The sequence below is a fragment of the Artemia franciscana genome, chromosome 10, assembly GCF_032884065.1.
Source record: "Artemia franciscana chromosome 10, ASM3288406v1, whole genome shotgun sequence".
Lineage (NCBI taxonomy): Eukaryota > Metazoa > Arthropoda > Branchiopoda > Anostraca > Artemiidae > Artemia > Artemia franciscana.
Window position 1 is genome coordinate 38,896,544 of NC_088872.1, and position 15,993 is coordinate 38,912,536.

Consider the following 15,993-nt stretch of genomic DNA (forward strand, 5'->3'; position numbering starts at 1 on the left):
ATTTGCCTAATTTTCCTCTTTAGAATTTTATCTGTTGAAATTCCCCTTAAAGGATTCAACAGATGGGTTTTTAGAAATAAAATCTGTTAGGAGCTCATTCGGAATTTGGGTACAGCGCCGTACAAAACTGTTGTTCCAGCACTCAGTGCGGGGGGTTTCCACTTGGAGGCAATTCAACTGTACCTTCTTTCTGCGTGCTTCTTTCTAATAGAGATAATCTGTGTGACACATGAACATAAAAAAAGGTGGAAATCAACCATAGTATCTGATAATTTTCATACAAATAACCCTTTTTCCTTTGATCTCCCCCCAGATCGGCCCCCTAAAAAATAAAGTCCCAAGCAGGTGCTTGACTCTAATAGCTATGCTGAATAAATCGTTGTTGGCAATGCTGCAACACCCTCAAGGTAACTACCTGCGCACCTGGTCTAACAGCCGGAGCATTTCTTCAGCACCTAGCGACGAATTACCAACTTCAAAACAAAGAAAGCAGTTAACTTCAAAATAGTAGGGCTATGATGTTTGTGTACTTGAGTAAAAAGGTACAAAATATAACTGGAAAATTTTGATGAGCTAGATTCGATTAGTAGGCTTTTTTATCTTTGTTGACGATAAGTATGTAAAACTAGGTCTAGTCTATATGTACCCAACTGACGTAATTTCAGGGTGGGCAAACCGATGTTTGAAAAGGGCGACTGCCCCTTGCCCCATAACAATTTACGCCCCTGGTACCTAATTTAAAGGTGCAAAAAAGTTGACTAGCAAATGTTGGCTATGCTATCCATAATTTTTAAACGCTTGTTAAAATCCCCGAAAAACAGACTGGAATTGCTTCTAGATCTGATTTATACCCTAAGAAGAAGAAGAAAAATCATTTCCGTTTTAAACGTAGTATTTCAGTTTGGGTAGATGGTTTTTTGGAGACCCTCGGAGCCTTAAAGTTTTGGTAAAGTTCTAGTTGATATGTATTCTAAAGGTGTAAAGTTTAGGTTATCTAAGAGGAGGAACCTTTTGAAATAGAGACGCAATTTAACTTTCATCTTCCTTAGGTCCATACAAACATAAATAAGTCAGATTCTCTATTTAAGTTGCTTTGAGGGGTATTAGCGTACAATTGGGGTTATTAAAAAAGGAAACATGTTAAGAAAAAAATTGATCGGATAACTTTGGGGGAAAAAGGACGTGGGAGGGGGGCTAGTTGCCCTCTAATCCTTTTGGTCACTTAAAAAGGGTGCTAAAGCTTTCAATTTTTGTTTGAATGCACCCTCTTCCGATCCTCTAAGGCTATTATTTCGATACAATCACCCCCCAAAAAAACCAAGAAACAAACAAATACGCACGCAACCGTGATTTTTCTTCTGGCAAAAAAAAAAGAAGAAGCAAAACTCCACATTTTTATATGTAGGAGCTTGAAAACTTCTTCAAAAGAGTTCTCTGATACGCTGCATCTATTGGTTTGATTTTCACTAAGGATCCTTTTCTTTCAGGCGGTCTTTCCCCCCTTTTTCAAAAATAAGGCAAATATTCTCGGGCTCATAAGTTTTGATGGGCACCATCAAGTCCATGAAGCTTATATATTTGGAATCAGAATAATAAGCTGATTCTTTGATGTATCTTTTGGTGTCAAAATTTCATTTTTGGAGTTTGGCTGCTATTGCGCCGAGTCACTCCTTCTTACAGTTCATTCCCACCAAAGCAGATGTGTCTAGATATCTCAACTGTGGTTAACACGAACTGTTTGAAATGCTGAATTTCAGCATTTCAGAAAGGTTGATTTTTATAGGCTGACCTATTCTGAGGATTGCAGGGGCGTAGCTACAGTTTTTTTTATTGGGGGATGGGGCAAGAGGGGATGCTATGGAAGTAGGTACTATTCAAGCGGCAGTGAAGAAAAGTAGCTTAGCTATTTAACGAATGCGCAAAAGGTTTGCACAACTACCGATAACAGAAAACATTACACAATAAATTATAAGCAATTAACACACATTAAACAATCTTAAATACAAGTGCTGGTGCTTAGATTTAAACTAAAAATTGTCAGTAATAAGTTGCTGCAGACGACAGTAGTATAGCGTAATCAAGCTTTCGGGTGGGCGGAGGTCAATGTTGTATACGCTCGGCTTCTTTCAGCCAGATCCACCATTAATGCTGTAGTAAATATTTCCCGTTCTATTCCCCCAGCCCCCACCCCCATCAAAGTATGCTCCAGCTCATAATTGAACCAAGGTCTATTCGAATACCCCCCAGTATAGCGCTATTCATTTGACCGTAATTTTGAATAGATTTTGACTCTAAGATATAATTTGTTATACTAAACTTTGTATATACGTGATTTATTGAAATATTATCTATGATTATTTATTAAATTGATTTGTTTGTGGGTTGTCGATTTATACAGATAAATAGCATTGATATCAGTGGGTCACATAAAGCCTAAACAAAAATCATAGGCAGCGCAATAGGGCTGCCTATATAAAAATACAGGATAAGTCAAAGTATTGGCACAGATTGTGCAACACTGTATTGCGACGTCTTCCCCATATTTAAATAGTGAACGCATTTCAAATTTGAAAGTATTTGAAAAATTTAGTTAGAATTAATAACTTATCCGTTGGGCATAGTTTTACAAATAATATCCAGAAAACCTGAACAATACTTGATATCACTGCGGCAGAAATCTTAATTTAATTAAAAATTGCCAGGGATGCCAATTGGAAGGAAAAATTGACTCCTAGAGTTTGAAAATTACCTTCCTCTTTGTATATTTGTTTAAAAAAACGAACTGTTATAAAAATATAGCACAAAGTTTTTCTTGTGTAAATCAGGGTTTATATTTCTGGAGGGGGTTACACTGAATATCGTTTTTATGTCTATAATTCCCTTGACAAGCATAGCTCGGTCTCCTAGTGCTGTATGATAAAACTGATAACAATAGAAAAAGATAATGTGTTAGTACCGCTTATACGTGCACACAACATTTCTAAATTGTGAGAAAAATATACATATTATGTTTAAATTCCATTCTATTCTCAGCAGACATTTCCTACGGCATGATGATACAGAGATAAATATCCCACAAGTAGCGCTGCTGTTGAGTAAAATGCGACTAATTTCAGTCATAATTGTTAGCTCATTTATGTAAATTCTTTTTTTGGATCTGGTTAAAAGAAATATTTAGAAAAGCAAAAATAGTAAGAAGTCACCATTGTGTTATACATAGAGACAGTTCTGCATTTAAGTTTTAGTGTGTGAATCCAAAACGTAAGGAATAGGACGTTATTATAAAGCATTTCAATGACAAATAAGAGAATTAAGAGTTTCAATTAAATACTGGAAATAAAAATTAAACAGTTAAATGGTTCCTGGAGCGGATCCCCCTTTACCAAACTCCATGACCAAATTGTAACTGATTGGACCTATCTAGTTATAGTACGAATATCATTATAAAAAGAACTAAGTCTTAATTTCTTTTTTAGTGATTTTTTTTTTAATTCAGGAAGTTATATTCACTGTATTTTTACCTTTTTATTCTTAAATGATTCCATTTTTATCATAGTTACAGATGTAGAGGGTGTATTCATTTCCACTTTTGAAAGTTTTAAAACAAGAGAATCTGATCTTGAAATGATAGGTTTTAAGAAGTAATATCACCTTAAGTATAAGGGAAAAAATTGACCTAGCAAATGTAGTGAAACAGGAAGCATAGAGCATTTTTCAATTTTGCCATTCGCTAGGCTCACATTTTTACTTGATAATAAAGTTTCAAATAGTATATTTGGCCGTATATTTGGCCGTATATTTTGAAAAATATTAATATGGAACATATTATGGGATCCCTATTTTTCTCGTTTTCCTTATGTTGAAAACGAGCTTGGATTAAATCAAAACGAATTATGTGCTCAAAGTAAAGAGCAAAATTGACATTTAAAATGAGTAACATTTTAAAGATACTTAATAAATAATTTTTTTTCACAAATTATTGGGGAAGAAACTGCTCCCCTCTTCAACGACGCCACTGGAGGATTAGGAGTGGGGAAATTAGGAAAATTTTTCAAAGAGAGGTAGGGATTTGGCATAGCGGTTGTTCGCGAGAAAACTTGTATACTCCAAATAATAAAATCTCAACCGTTTTTTGCAGTGGCGGTTCTGGCCTCTCTTGAGCCGGGGACAAATTCTTGATTAGCCCCCCCTCCTGTCTCTCATAAAATTCTCAGGTTAAATTTTAGCAATTTTTTTTCACTAACAGAACTATTTTTAATTTAGATCGTTTATTTTCTACCTAGTTTTAAAGTATTATTTAATGTATTGATAAATTTTAATGCACTAAATAATGTATTAATTACATTAGATTACTTGATCATTACTAATTGTTTTAATTATTATTATTAAATCATGTTTTATTTTTCATTTGTTTTTATTTCGCTAATTAATTAATAGCCTATTAATTGTTTTCATTTATTGACAGTGCCCTCTAATTTATTTTAATAGTCAAAGATTACAAAATGATAAAAAATGTTTGACTATTTATTTAAAATTTTGCGATCATCAATTTCTGTGCCCGGAACAAGTGCCCCCAATGTCCCCTCCCTAAAACCACCCGTGTTTCTTTGCAACTATTTTGCCATTATTTTTTTATTGTCATTATTAGGAGAGTTTGAGGATACTTCAAGTTTTGGTGGCCTGTTTGAAAGGCCATGAAATGGTCTTGTGCCAATTACCCTGCTCTAAATCTTGCTCCTTCTTATTTCCATTATTCTAGTTTTCGCTGATTTTACCAGGGTTATCTTCAACTTGCCTAAAATCTGTATGACAAGAGTTATAATTAGTAGATCTAAAGGTTGTTATGCCCAATTCCTCGGTATTCTGTTTGATGAAAGTATATCTTTTCTTCACCATATTCACTTGACAAAACAGATATATCTGGTAGTTCTGGTTTTCTTAAGAACAGTGGCGTAATTTTGTAAAAATCCTGACAAGGGAAGAGGTCAAAGTTCGAGTCAATTTTCCCAAATCAAGTGAAAATGACAGTGAAAAATGAAAAATGAACTTTATAATCATGAAAAATGAGCTTCTTAGACCGAATAATTCTTTTTAATTATGTAATGGTGTTTTAGTATTAATAAAACGATTGATTGATTGATTGATAGTACCCTAAAGGCAAAGATATAATAAAGAAAACATACCCGTTTCTCTGGATGATTGAATTTAGCAGGCTTATCATAGTTTTGGAAAGATTTTTGAAGAAACTAAATTTCAGCTGGATGCCAAACTGGAGTCTAAACTATGGTCTGGAAGGGGGATTTGACCCCCGGCCCCATAACAAATTACACCCCTTCTAAAGAACCTCAAACGATGATTTTTCATCGATTGATTTTGAGAATTATATTTCTTTGTTTAATTAAGCTTTATGTCTCTTATTTCTCAACTACATAGGTTCCACCTTTTTAATCCTTTATGAAACTGTTTTTAAAGGGTTACGGGTCCCCCATAGAGTAAAAAGGGGAGATGAATTGACGCTTGTCAGAGAATATGACATTGAAATAGCAAAAAATCTTGTGCAGAAAACCAATATTTTAGGAACCGGGTTATCTTTACCTGATTCAGAATCACCATATTTTTTCGTATATCTTTTACTTTTCTTAAATACCATAGGAGTCACCTGTATGTACTCCATTTTTTGCCTATGGTCATTCTTCTTATCTCAGTAAACATAGGCAGCGTATTAGCCTTGCCTAAGTAAAGAGCGATGTGGGCACTATGTGCTACTTATTTATTTTATTTTTTGGTTTGTCTTTGACCAGGGCCCTTCATATAAAAGGTTTTGTAGTAGAAACTTCAAAAAGGGCTTATTCGATTGGAAATTGATTATTCCCAAAACACATCTAATCAAAATTTTGACATAGTCATTTTGTTCAGCGTAGCTCAAAGGTCTAGAACTTATGTCTTTGAGGATGAAAACCCCTCTCCCACAGCCCTCAGTGCTTTTTAGTTATACCTCGAGGGCATGTAAGGTTCTTATGGAAAGGGTGGTCGTAAAAACTCCAGAATGGGCTCATTTGATTGGAAATCAGATGTCCTTTTATGAATCAAAGTAATCGGAGGGTAGCCACACCTCACGTCGTGTTTTCCACAAATGCATCTGATAGAAATTTTGTGATTGCCGTTTGTTCAAAAGTAGTCCAAAATCCCCCAGACTCTGGGGGTCAGGTTTTTAAGTTATGCCCCAGGGGCATATAAGGTTTTGTAGAAGGAGTGGTCGTCTGAACTTTAAAAGAGGCTCATTTGATTGGAAATGTATAGTTCTAGTTCTCTTTTAAGAGTCAAAGACGACGGAGAGCAACTAGCCCCCCTCCTTGATAACCTCTTTTCCCGAAACACATTCAATTGAAATTATCAGATAGCCATTTTGTTACCTATAGTCCAAAAATTATATAACAATATGTGTGTGGCACCCATCGAGGAAATTATAGCAGAGATTATAGTAAACCTATATGTAGAAATTGTAGTAGAAGACACTGCATTCGCACATGATTCTGATTAAACGGTAGTTCTTCTGGGCTTGGTCTGGTTTGGTGGGTGTTTTCAGGCTGAAGAATCTCTTCCTTGCTAATTTATCAATTATGGGCTGCCTCCCAGCAGTAGCATAATATTTGTAGGCATGAATATACTATGAGTCGGAGGTAATAGGCGTGAGACTGGCTGAGCAGGATTTTGACTCTTGTTGTTAGAAGAGCATCGCTAAGGGCTGAAAACCATTTCGTGACTGAGATGAGCCCAGGAATGTACAAAGCCTCCATTCATTCTGGAGGTCCCAGGGACTTCTTGCTGTCCGATTCTAAGCCGGCTTAAGCGCTTCCGTGCAGGCTTGAGGAGATGTTTTTAGACTCCCCAGAACGGTACTCGAGTGGCAACCAGAGGGGACCCGAAGAAGAGGAAAGCCAAAAATACACTTCATTGTATATACCAGTAGGACCTGAAGTTTATCAATGCGACAGTCCAACCCCAATGGGAAGACGTCTGGGCAGCAGCACATTTGAGGGATGATTGGTGGCTTTTTCTTGATGTCCTGAGTGCCTCTGACGACACAGGATGAACTAAGGTCTAAGCTGAGGATGCGATCATGCTTCTAGTAAACCGGCTATTTTTGACACTGAAATTATCACCCACGAGCTGTTAAAATGGTCATTAGTTGCCATCATGACACTGAAGTAGCTACATGAAAATAGGCAAATATTTTACGTCCTAGGTAATTCGAAACCACCGCTGAGGAAGACTATACTTGAACACGGTTTTGAAAATGAATTCATTAATCTCCTGTCTGAGCTCTGTTTGAATGTAATTGAAGGCAATGTTCAACTGAGAGAAGTTGTTTAGCAACGAACAAAGCAACATCGTTCACTTGTACGTGCTCTAGCTTGGAAAAAGAAAGGAAAAGATTTTGAATAGAAACGGCTTGTTCAAGCCGTTGGTATTTTCTTTTCATTGGTACTGCCAATAATCGTGGGACTTGCAAACACTATTCTCTAGAAATGGCTAAACCTTACAAATTGATCCCAATAGAAATCGCTCTTTCACAAAAGAGCACTTTGAAGAATAATCTTGATAAATTTATTAACAATGAAACAACTGCCGATGATTAAAAATTAATTTTGCTTCAAAACGCCCTTCGACGTGTCGATAGGCGTAAACCCTACTGCGAAAAACCGCTCAAAGGAAATTTCATTGATCAACCTACAAGTTCTGAAAGTTTACTGCCACCACCACCTCCAAAACAGGAAGAAGAAAACTTATCTAAACTTTCATCAAGTGTTGTAGACCTAATGCCAAAATCGTATCGTGAGCAAAGTAAAAGACTCTTAACTAACTCATTGAAAATGAACATGTACAAAATAATGACAAATAGAATGAACTTCTAATCCGTGGCAAGAGTTACAATTCAATTGATTTAGTATATGAATAAATAAAAAAAATAAGTTTTTATGGCACTTTGTATTAACCGAGTGACATAAAGCAATCGCCAATTCTGTCGGTCTGTCTGTCTGTCGGTCTGTCGTTCCCGGTTTTGCTACTTTATGCACTTCCAGGTAAGCTAGGACCATGAAATTTGGCAAGCGCATCAGGGACCGGACCAGATTAAATTAGAAATAGTCGTTTTCCCGATTTGACCATCTGGGGGGGGGGGAGTGGGGGGCCGGTTAATTCGCAAAAAAATAGAAAAAATGAAGTATTTTCAACTTATGAGCGGGCAATTGGATCTTAATGAAATTTGATGTTTGGAATGATATTGTGTCTCAGGAGCTCTTATTTTAAATCCCGACCGGATCTGATGACATTGGGGGGAGTTGGAGGGGGGAAACCTAAAGTCCCGGTTTTGCTACTTTAGGCACTTCCAGGTAAGCTAGGACGATGAAATTTGGCAAGCGTATCAGGGACCGGACCATATTAAATTAGAAATAGTCGTTTTCCCGATTTGACAATCTGGGAGGGAGTGGGGAGCTGGTTAATTCGGAAAAAATAGAAAAAATGAAGTATTTTTAACTTATGAGCGGGTGATTGGATCTTAATGAAATTTGATGTTTGGAATGATATTGTGTCTCAGAGCTTTTATTTTAAATCCCGACCGGATCTGATGACATTGGGGGGAGTTGGAGGGGGGAAACCTAAAATCTTGGAAAACACTTAGAGTGGAGGGATCGGGATGAAACTTGATGGGAAAAATAAGCGCAAGTCCCAGATACATGATTGACATAATCGGAACTGATTCGCTCTCTTTGGGGTAGTTGGGGGGGGGGAGTAATTCTTAAAAATTAGAAAAAATGAGGTATTTTTAACTTACGAACGGGTGATCGGATCTCAATGAAATTTGATTTTTAGAAGGATATCGTGTCTTAGAGCTCTTATTTTAAATCCCGACCGGATCTAGTGACATTGGGGGGGATTTGGGAGGGGGAAACCTAAAACTTGGAAAACATATAGAGTGGAGGGATCGGGATGAAACTTGATGGGAAAAATGAGCACAAGTCCTAGATACATGATTGACATAACCGGAACAGATCCGCTCTCTTTGGGGTAGTTGGGGGAGGGGTTAATTCTGAAAAATCAGAAAAAATGAGGTATTTTTAACTTACGAACGGGTGATCGGATCTAAATGAAATTTGACATTTAGAAGGATATCGTGTCTCATAGCTCTTATTTTAAATCCTGACCGGATCTGGTGACATTGGTGGAAGTTTGTGGCGGGGGAACCTAAAATCATGGAAAACGCTTAGATTGGAGGGATCGGGATGAAATTTGGTGGGAAAAATAAGCAGAAGTCTTACATGCGTGATTTAAATAATTGGAGCGGATCCGCTCTATTGGGGGGGGGGGGGTTAATTCTGAAAAATAAGAAAAAATACGTATTTTTAACTTGCGAAGCAGTGATCGGATCTTCATGAAACTTCATATTTAGAAGGACCTCGTAACTCAGATCTCTTATTATAAATCTCAACCGGATCAAGCGTAATTGGGGGGGGGGGCAGTTGGGGAGACCGGAAAAATTAGAAAATACTTAAAGTGGTGAGATCTGGATGAAACTGGATGGGAAGAATAGAAACCTGTCTAAGATACTTGACTGACATAACCGGACCGGATCTGCTCTCTTTGGTGGAATTGGGGGGAAGGGTAATTTTGAAAATTGAGGTATTTGTAACTTACGAAAGGGTGACCAGATCTTAATGAAATTTGATATTTAGAAGGATCTTGTGCTTTAAAGTTCTAATTTTAAATTCCGACCAGATCCTGTGACATTGGGGGGAGTTGGAGGGGGAAACCAGAATTCTTGGAAAATGTGAAAATTAGGGTATTTTTTTCTTACGAGTAGATGATCGGATCTTAATGAAATTTGTTTTTTTAGAAGGAATTCATATCTCAGAGCTCTTATTTCAAATCCCGACCAGATCTTTTGACATTGGGGGGAGTTGGAGGGGAATATCTTGGAAAAACACTTGGAGTGGAGGAATCGGGATGAAGCTTGGTGGATAGAATAAACAAATGTCCTTGATACGTGATTGACAGAATCGTAGTGGATTCGCTCTCTTTGGAGGAGTTGGGGGGAGGGGTTCAGTGATTTGGCGAGTTTGGTGCTTCTGGACGTGCTAGGACGATGAAAATTGGTAGGCGTGTCAGGGAGGTGCACAATTTGACTTGATAAAGTCGTTTCCCAGATTCGACCATCTGAGGGGCTAAAGGGAGAGGAAAAATTAGAAAAAATGAGGCATTTATAACTTACGAGTGGGTGATCGGATCTTAATGAATTTTGATATTTAGAAGGACATCGTGAGTCAGAGCTCTTATTTTAAATCCTGACCGGCATTAAGCCTCTTATTTTCCTTTTTAAACCAATCTATTGATTCATAGAATTTTGTTAGAGCTCATACCATATGATCTCTTGGCTTTTAGCTCTTCTCGCCTCGTCACAAGTGCCATATGAGCTCTTAGCTCTAGTTTTTAAATGAAAGTAAGGAGCGACATTAAAACTTAAAACGAACAGAAATTACTGCGTATATGAAAGGCTGCGTATACTGCGTATATTTCCTCCTCAACGCCTCGCTCTTTACGCTACTCTTTTTCTTAATTCTACTTCTTAAAACAGTAAAAAACTTTAGCGTAAAGAGCGGGGCGTTGAGGAGGAAAAGCCCCTTTCATATTCGGAGTAATTTCTGTTCGTTTTAAGTTTTAATGTCGCTCCTTACTTTCATTTAAAAAACTTGTTGTTTATTTAATTTCTGGACGTATTTTAATTAGTGCATGTTTTGATCTTGGCTGTCCGCACATAAATAATTAAAACGAAATTTGCATATTAATTTTTTTTTGGCTAAATGGCTTTCTCATAGTTTTAATCGGAAGATTTTGAGAAAAAAGGTGCAAGGGAGGAAGCCTAGTTGCCCTCCAATTTTTTGATTACTTGAAAAGGCAACTAGAACTTCTAATTTTTCACGAACATTTTCATTAGTAAAAAATATACGTAATTTACGAATTAACTTACGTAACGAACTTCTATATTCGTATGTTTTTATTGCGTATATGAGGGGGTTCACCCCTCGTCGATACCTCGCCCTTTACACTAAAGCTTAAATTCTGTCCCAATTCCTTAAGAATAACCCTTGAATCACAAAGGCAGTAGAATAAATAGTTGAAATTACTGAAAATACTTTAGCGTAAAGAGCGAGGTATCACAAGGAGGTAAACCCCTCATATGCGTAATAATTTCTGCTCGTTTTAAGTTTTAATGCTGCTCCTCACTTTAAGTAGAAAAAAACTTTTCATATTCATTTTTTCGTTGTTTTTTAAATAATGCTAAAAAATCCCGCGCCCCCTTCATTGAAAGTCTCTTCCCAATAGAGAAGTTTTTCCATGGAAATATCCTCCCACGTAACCCCCCCACCTCAACTCTCCCTCCCAAACCAAAAAAATCCCCCTGAAAACGTCCGTACACTTCCCAGTAACCATTACTGTATGTAAACACAGGTCAAAGTTTGTAACTTGCAACCCTACCAACGGGGACTGCGGGGGAGTAAGTCGTTCCCAAAGACACAGTTATTAGATTTTTCGACAAGGGTGAATAAAATGGCTATCTCAGAATTTTGATCTGATGACTTTAGGAAAATAATTAGCGTGGGAGGGGGCCTAGGTGCCCTCCAATTTTTTGGTCACTTAAAAAGGGCACTAGAACTTTTAATTTCCGTTAGAATGAGCCCTCTCGCGACATTCTAGGACCATTGGGTCGATACGATCACCCCTGGGAAAAAAAAAAAAACAAATAAACACGCATCCGTGATTTGTCTTCTGGCGAAAATGCGAAATTTCACGCCTATGTAGACAGGAGATTGAAACTTCTACAATAAGGTTCTCTGATACGCTGAATCTGATGGTGTGATTTTCGTTAAGATTGTATGACTTTTAGGGGATGTTTTCCCCTATTTTCTAAAATGAGGCAAATTTCCTCAGGCTCTTAACTTTTGATGGAAGTTATATATTTAAAATCAGCATTAAAACGCAATTTTTTTTATGTAACTATTGGTATCAAAATTCCATTTTTTAGAGTTTCGGTTACTATTGAGCCGGGTCGCTCCTTACTACAGTTCGTTACCACGAACTGTTTGATATGGTTCAGTTTGTAAAAAAACTTTAAAAATCGTAAAATCGTAATTTGATAGTTATTTGTAAATTTGAAGTTATTAAATATAAAAACAAACTTTATAACTGAAACTAAGGAGTGACACCAAAACTTAAAACGAATAGAAATTACTTCGTATATGAAAGGGGCTGCTCCCTCATCAACGCCCCGCTCTTTACGCTAAAGTTTGACTCTTTCTCTCAACTCTTTAACTCTCTCAACTTTTTAAAACAGAAAAAAACTTTAGCGTAAAGAGCGGGGTGTTGATGAGGAAGCAGCCTCTTTCATATACGAAGTAATTTCTGTTCGTCTTAAGTTTTAATGTCGCTCCTTACTTTCAGTTAAAAAAACTTGTTTTTTTTAATTTAATTTCTGAACGTTTTTGAATCAATGCATGTTTTGATTTTGGCTCTCCGCAGAGGAATAATCAAAACGAAATTTGCATTTATTTTTATTTTTTTGGCTAAATGGCTTTCTCATAATTTTGATCAAATTATTTTGTGAAAAAAAGAGCGGGGGAGGAAGCCTAGTTGCCCTCCGATTTTTGGTTAATTAAAAAGGCAACTAGAACTTTTAATTTTTTACGAATCTTTTTATTACTAAAAGATTTACGTAACTTATAAATTAGCTTACGTAAAGAACTTTTGTATTCTCATGTTTTTATTACATATATGAGTGGGTTCGCCCCCTCGTCAGTACCCCGCTCTTTACACTAAAGCTTAAATTTTGTCCCAATTCATTAAGAATGACCCCTGAATCACAAAAGCCGTAGAATAAATAGTTGAAATTACTAAAAATACTTTAGCGTAAAGAGCGAGGTATTAGAAGGAGGTGAGCCCCTCATATGGGTAATAATTTCTATTTGTTTTAAGTTTTAATGCTGTTCCTTACTTCCAGCTGAAAAAACTTTTTCATATTTATTTTTTAATTGTTTTTTTTTTAATAATGCTAGTAAATCCTGCTCTCCCTTCAGGGAAATTTTCTTCTCCCATGAAAAATTCTCGATGGGAAGTTCCCCCAGCATATTCCCCTCTTCTTAACCCCTCCCCCCAACCAAAAAAAATCCTCCTGAAAACGCCTGTACACTTCCCAATAACCATTACTATATGTAAGCACTGGTCAAAGTTTGTAACTTGTTGCCCCTCCTACGGGGACTGTAGGGGAATAAGTCGTCCCCAAAGACATGGTTATAAGGTTTTTTGACTACGCTGAATAAAATGGCTATCTCAGAATTTTGATCCGTTGACTTTGGGAAAATAATTTGCGTGGGAGGGGGCCTAGGTGCCCTCCAATTTCTTTGGTCAATTAAAAACGGCACTAGAACTTTTCATTTCCGTTAGAATGAGCCCTCTTGCAACATTCTACGACAACTGCGTCGATACAATCACTCCTGGGGAAAAAAAAAACAACAAAAAAACAAAAAAACACACATCCGTGATCTGCCACATTTTTGTAGATAGGAGCTTGAAACTTCTACAGTAGGGTTCTCTGATACGCTGAATCTGATGGTGTGATTTTCGTTAAGATTCTATGTCTTTTAGAAGGTGTTTCCCCCTATTTTCTAAAATAACGCAAATTTTCTCAGGCTCGTAACTTTTGATGGGTAAGACTAAACTTGATGAAACTTATAAATTTAAAATCAGCATTAAAATGCGATTCTTTTGATGTAGCTATTGGTATCAAAATTCCATTTTTTAGAGTTTCGGTTACTGTTGAGCCGGGTCGCTCCTTACTACAGTTCGTTACCACGAACTGTTTGAAAACAAACTTTATAACTGAAACTAAGGAGTGACACCAAAACTTAAAACGAATAGAAATTACTTCGTATATGAAAGGGGCTGCTCCCTCCTCAACACCCCGCTCTTTACGCTAAAGTTTTTTTTTACTGTTTTATAAGGTAGAGTTGAGACAAAGTGTCTATTAGTATCATTAGTATCTATTAGTCTGTTAGTGTTAAAATTCCGTTTTTTAGAGTTTTGGTTACTTTTGAGGCGGATCGCTCCTTACTACAGTTCGTTACCACGAATTATTTGAGTTACCACGAACTGTTTTATCAAATTTTCCAAAAAAGTCTTATTGGAGATAAACATGTTTTAAACCGATTAGGGGAATATGGAGAAATATCAAAAGAGGTTTTAGATCATTTTCGGAAAGCACACTAAGTGGGGATGATGATTTAAAAGATATCAAGCGAAACCGTCTTAAACTCAGTGTATCACCTATTAGTACGCAAAAGAGTAGCGGACGCTTCACGCCCCATTTCTGTTCAAAATGGCCCAAGTTTTGACGCTTGTTTATGAAAATATTAGGGGATTGGGAAGTCTAAGTTCCTCCAACACACTTGCCCGAGTCGCTGGAGTTGAAAAGAAGTTGACGACAGAGTATCAATCAGTTCATGGTAACGAACTGTAGTAAGGAGTGACCTCGCTCAATAGCAACCGAAATTCTATAAAACGGAATTTTGGCACCAATATATACATCAAACGAATCGGATTTCTACGCTGATTTTAAACATATAAGTTTCATCAGTAAGTATCATCAAGTCTTACCCATCAAAAGTTACGAGTCAGAGAAAACTTGCCTTATTTTTGATATAAGGGGAAATACCCCATAAAAGCCATACAATCTTAATGAAAATCAAACAATCAATCAGATTCAACGTATCAGATAATCTTTATTGCAGAAGTTTCAAGCTCATATCTGCAAAATGTGGAATCTATTTTTTTCCCAGAAGAAAGATCACGAATGCTTGTTTATTTGTTTATTTGTTTATCTATTTTTCCAGTTTTTTTTTGTGATCATATCGATCCAGTGGTCCTAAAATATCGTGAGAGGGCTCATTCCAATGAAAATTAAAAGCTCTAGTACCTTTTTTAAGTGACCAAAAAATTGGAGGTGAACTAGGCCCCTTCCCACGCTCATTTAAAAAATGAACAAGTATTTTCAACTGAAAGTAATGAGTAACATTAAAACTTAAAACAAAGAGAAACGATTATGTATATGAGGGGGCTCTTCCCATCCTCAATACCTTGATCTTTACTCTAAAGTATTTTTAATACTTTCAAAAAGATCTATTTATTCTAGTTAAACGGCGTTTGTGATTCGGGGGTCATCCTTAAAGAATTGGAATTAAGTTCGATTTTTAGTGAAAAGAGCAAGATATTGACGAGGGTGCGAACCCCTTTATATATGTAATAAAAATATATAAATATTGAAGTTTATTGTGTAAGTTAATCTGTAAGTTATGTATGTTTATTATTAATATAAAACTTTCTTAAAATCAAATCAAAAGTCCTATTGGGCTTTTTAAGTAACCAAAAAATTGGAGGGCAACGAGGCCCACTCCCTCCCTCTTTTTTCTCAAAACCACCTGATCAAAACTTTGGGGAAGCCATTTAGCCAAAAAAGTAAAAGTAATATGCAATTTTCAGTTTCAAAACTGAAATATTTGAAACTGGGGGAGTATTTTGAAACTGAGGTATTTTAAAATGAGGTGACATTGGGGGGATCTTGGGGGGGGACCTAAAATCATGGAAAACGCTTAGATTGGAGGGATCGAAATTAAACTTGATGGGAAAAATAAGCAGAAGTCTTAGATACGTGATTGACATAATTGGCTCGGACCCGTTCTATTGGAGGGGGAGGGTTAATTCTGAAAAATTAGAAAAAATGACGCATTTTTAACTTACCAAGGAGCGATCGGATCTTCATGAAACTTCATATTTAGAAGGACCTCGTAAATCAGATCTCTTATTTTAAATCTCAACCGGATCCAGCGTCATTGGGGGGGGGCAGTTTTTTTTTTGGGGGGGGGGCGGAAATCTTATAAAATACTT

General features: G+C 36.6%; 1 protein-coding gene across 1 annotated transcript in view; it reads left to right on the plus strand.

The window, feature by feature from the left end:
• The first annotated feature begins 422 nt into the window (after nt 1–422).
• Nucleotides 423–15,993, plus strand: part of LOC136032173 (WD repeat-containing protein 35-like) — a 130,101-nt gene continuing 114,530 nt past the window's right edge. The window contains exon 1 of the mRNA XM_065712361.1: nt 423–542. Within this exon, the coding sequence (XP_065568433.1) occupies nt 516–542 (27 nt within the window). The 5' untranslated portion in view covers nt 423–515. The remainder of the gene's footprint in view (nt 543–15,993) is intronic.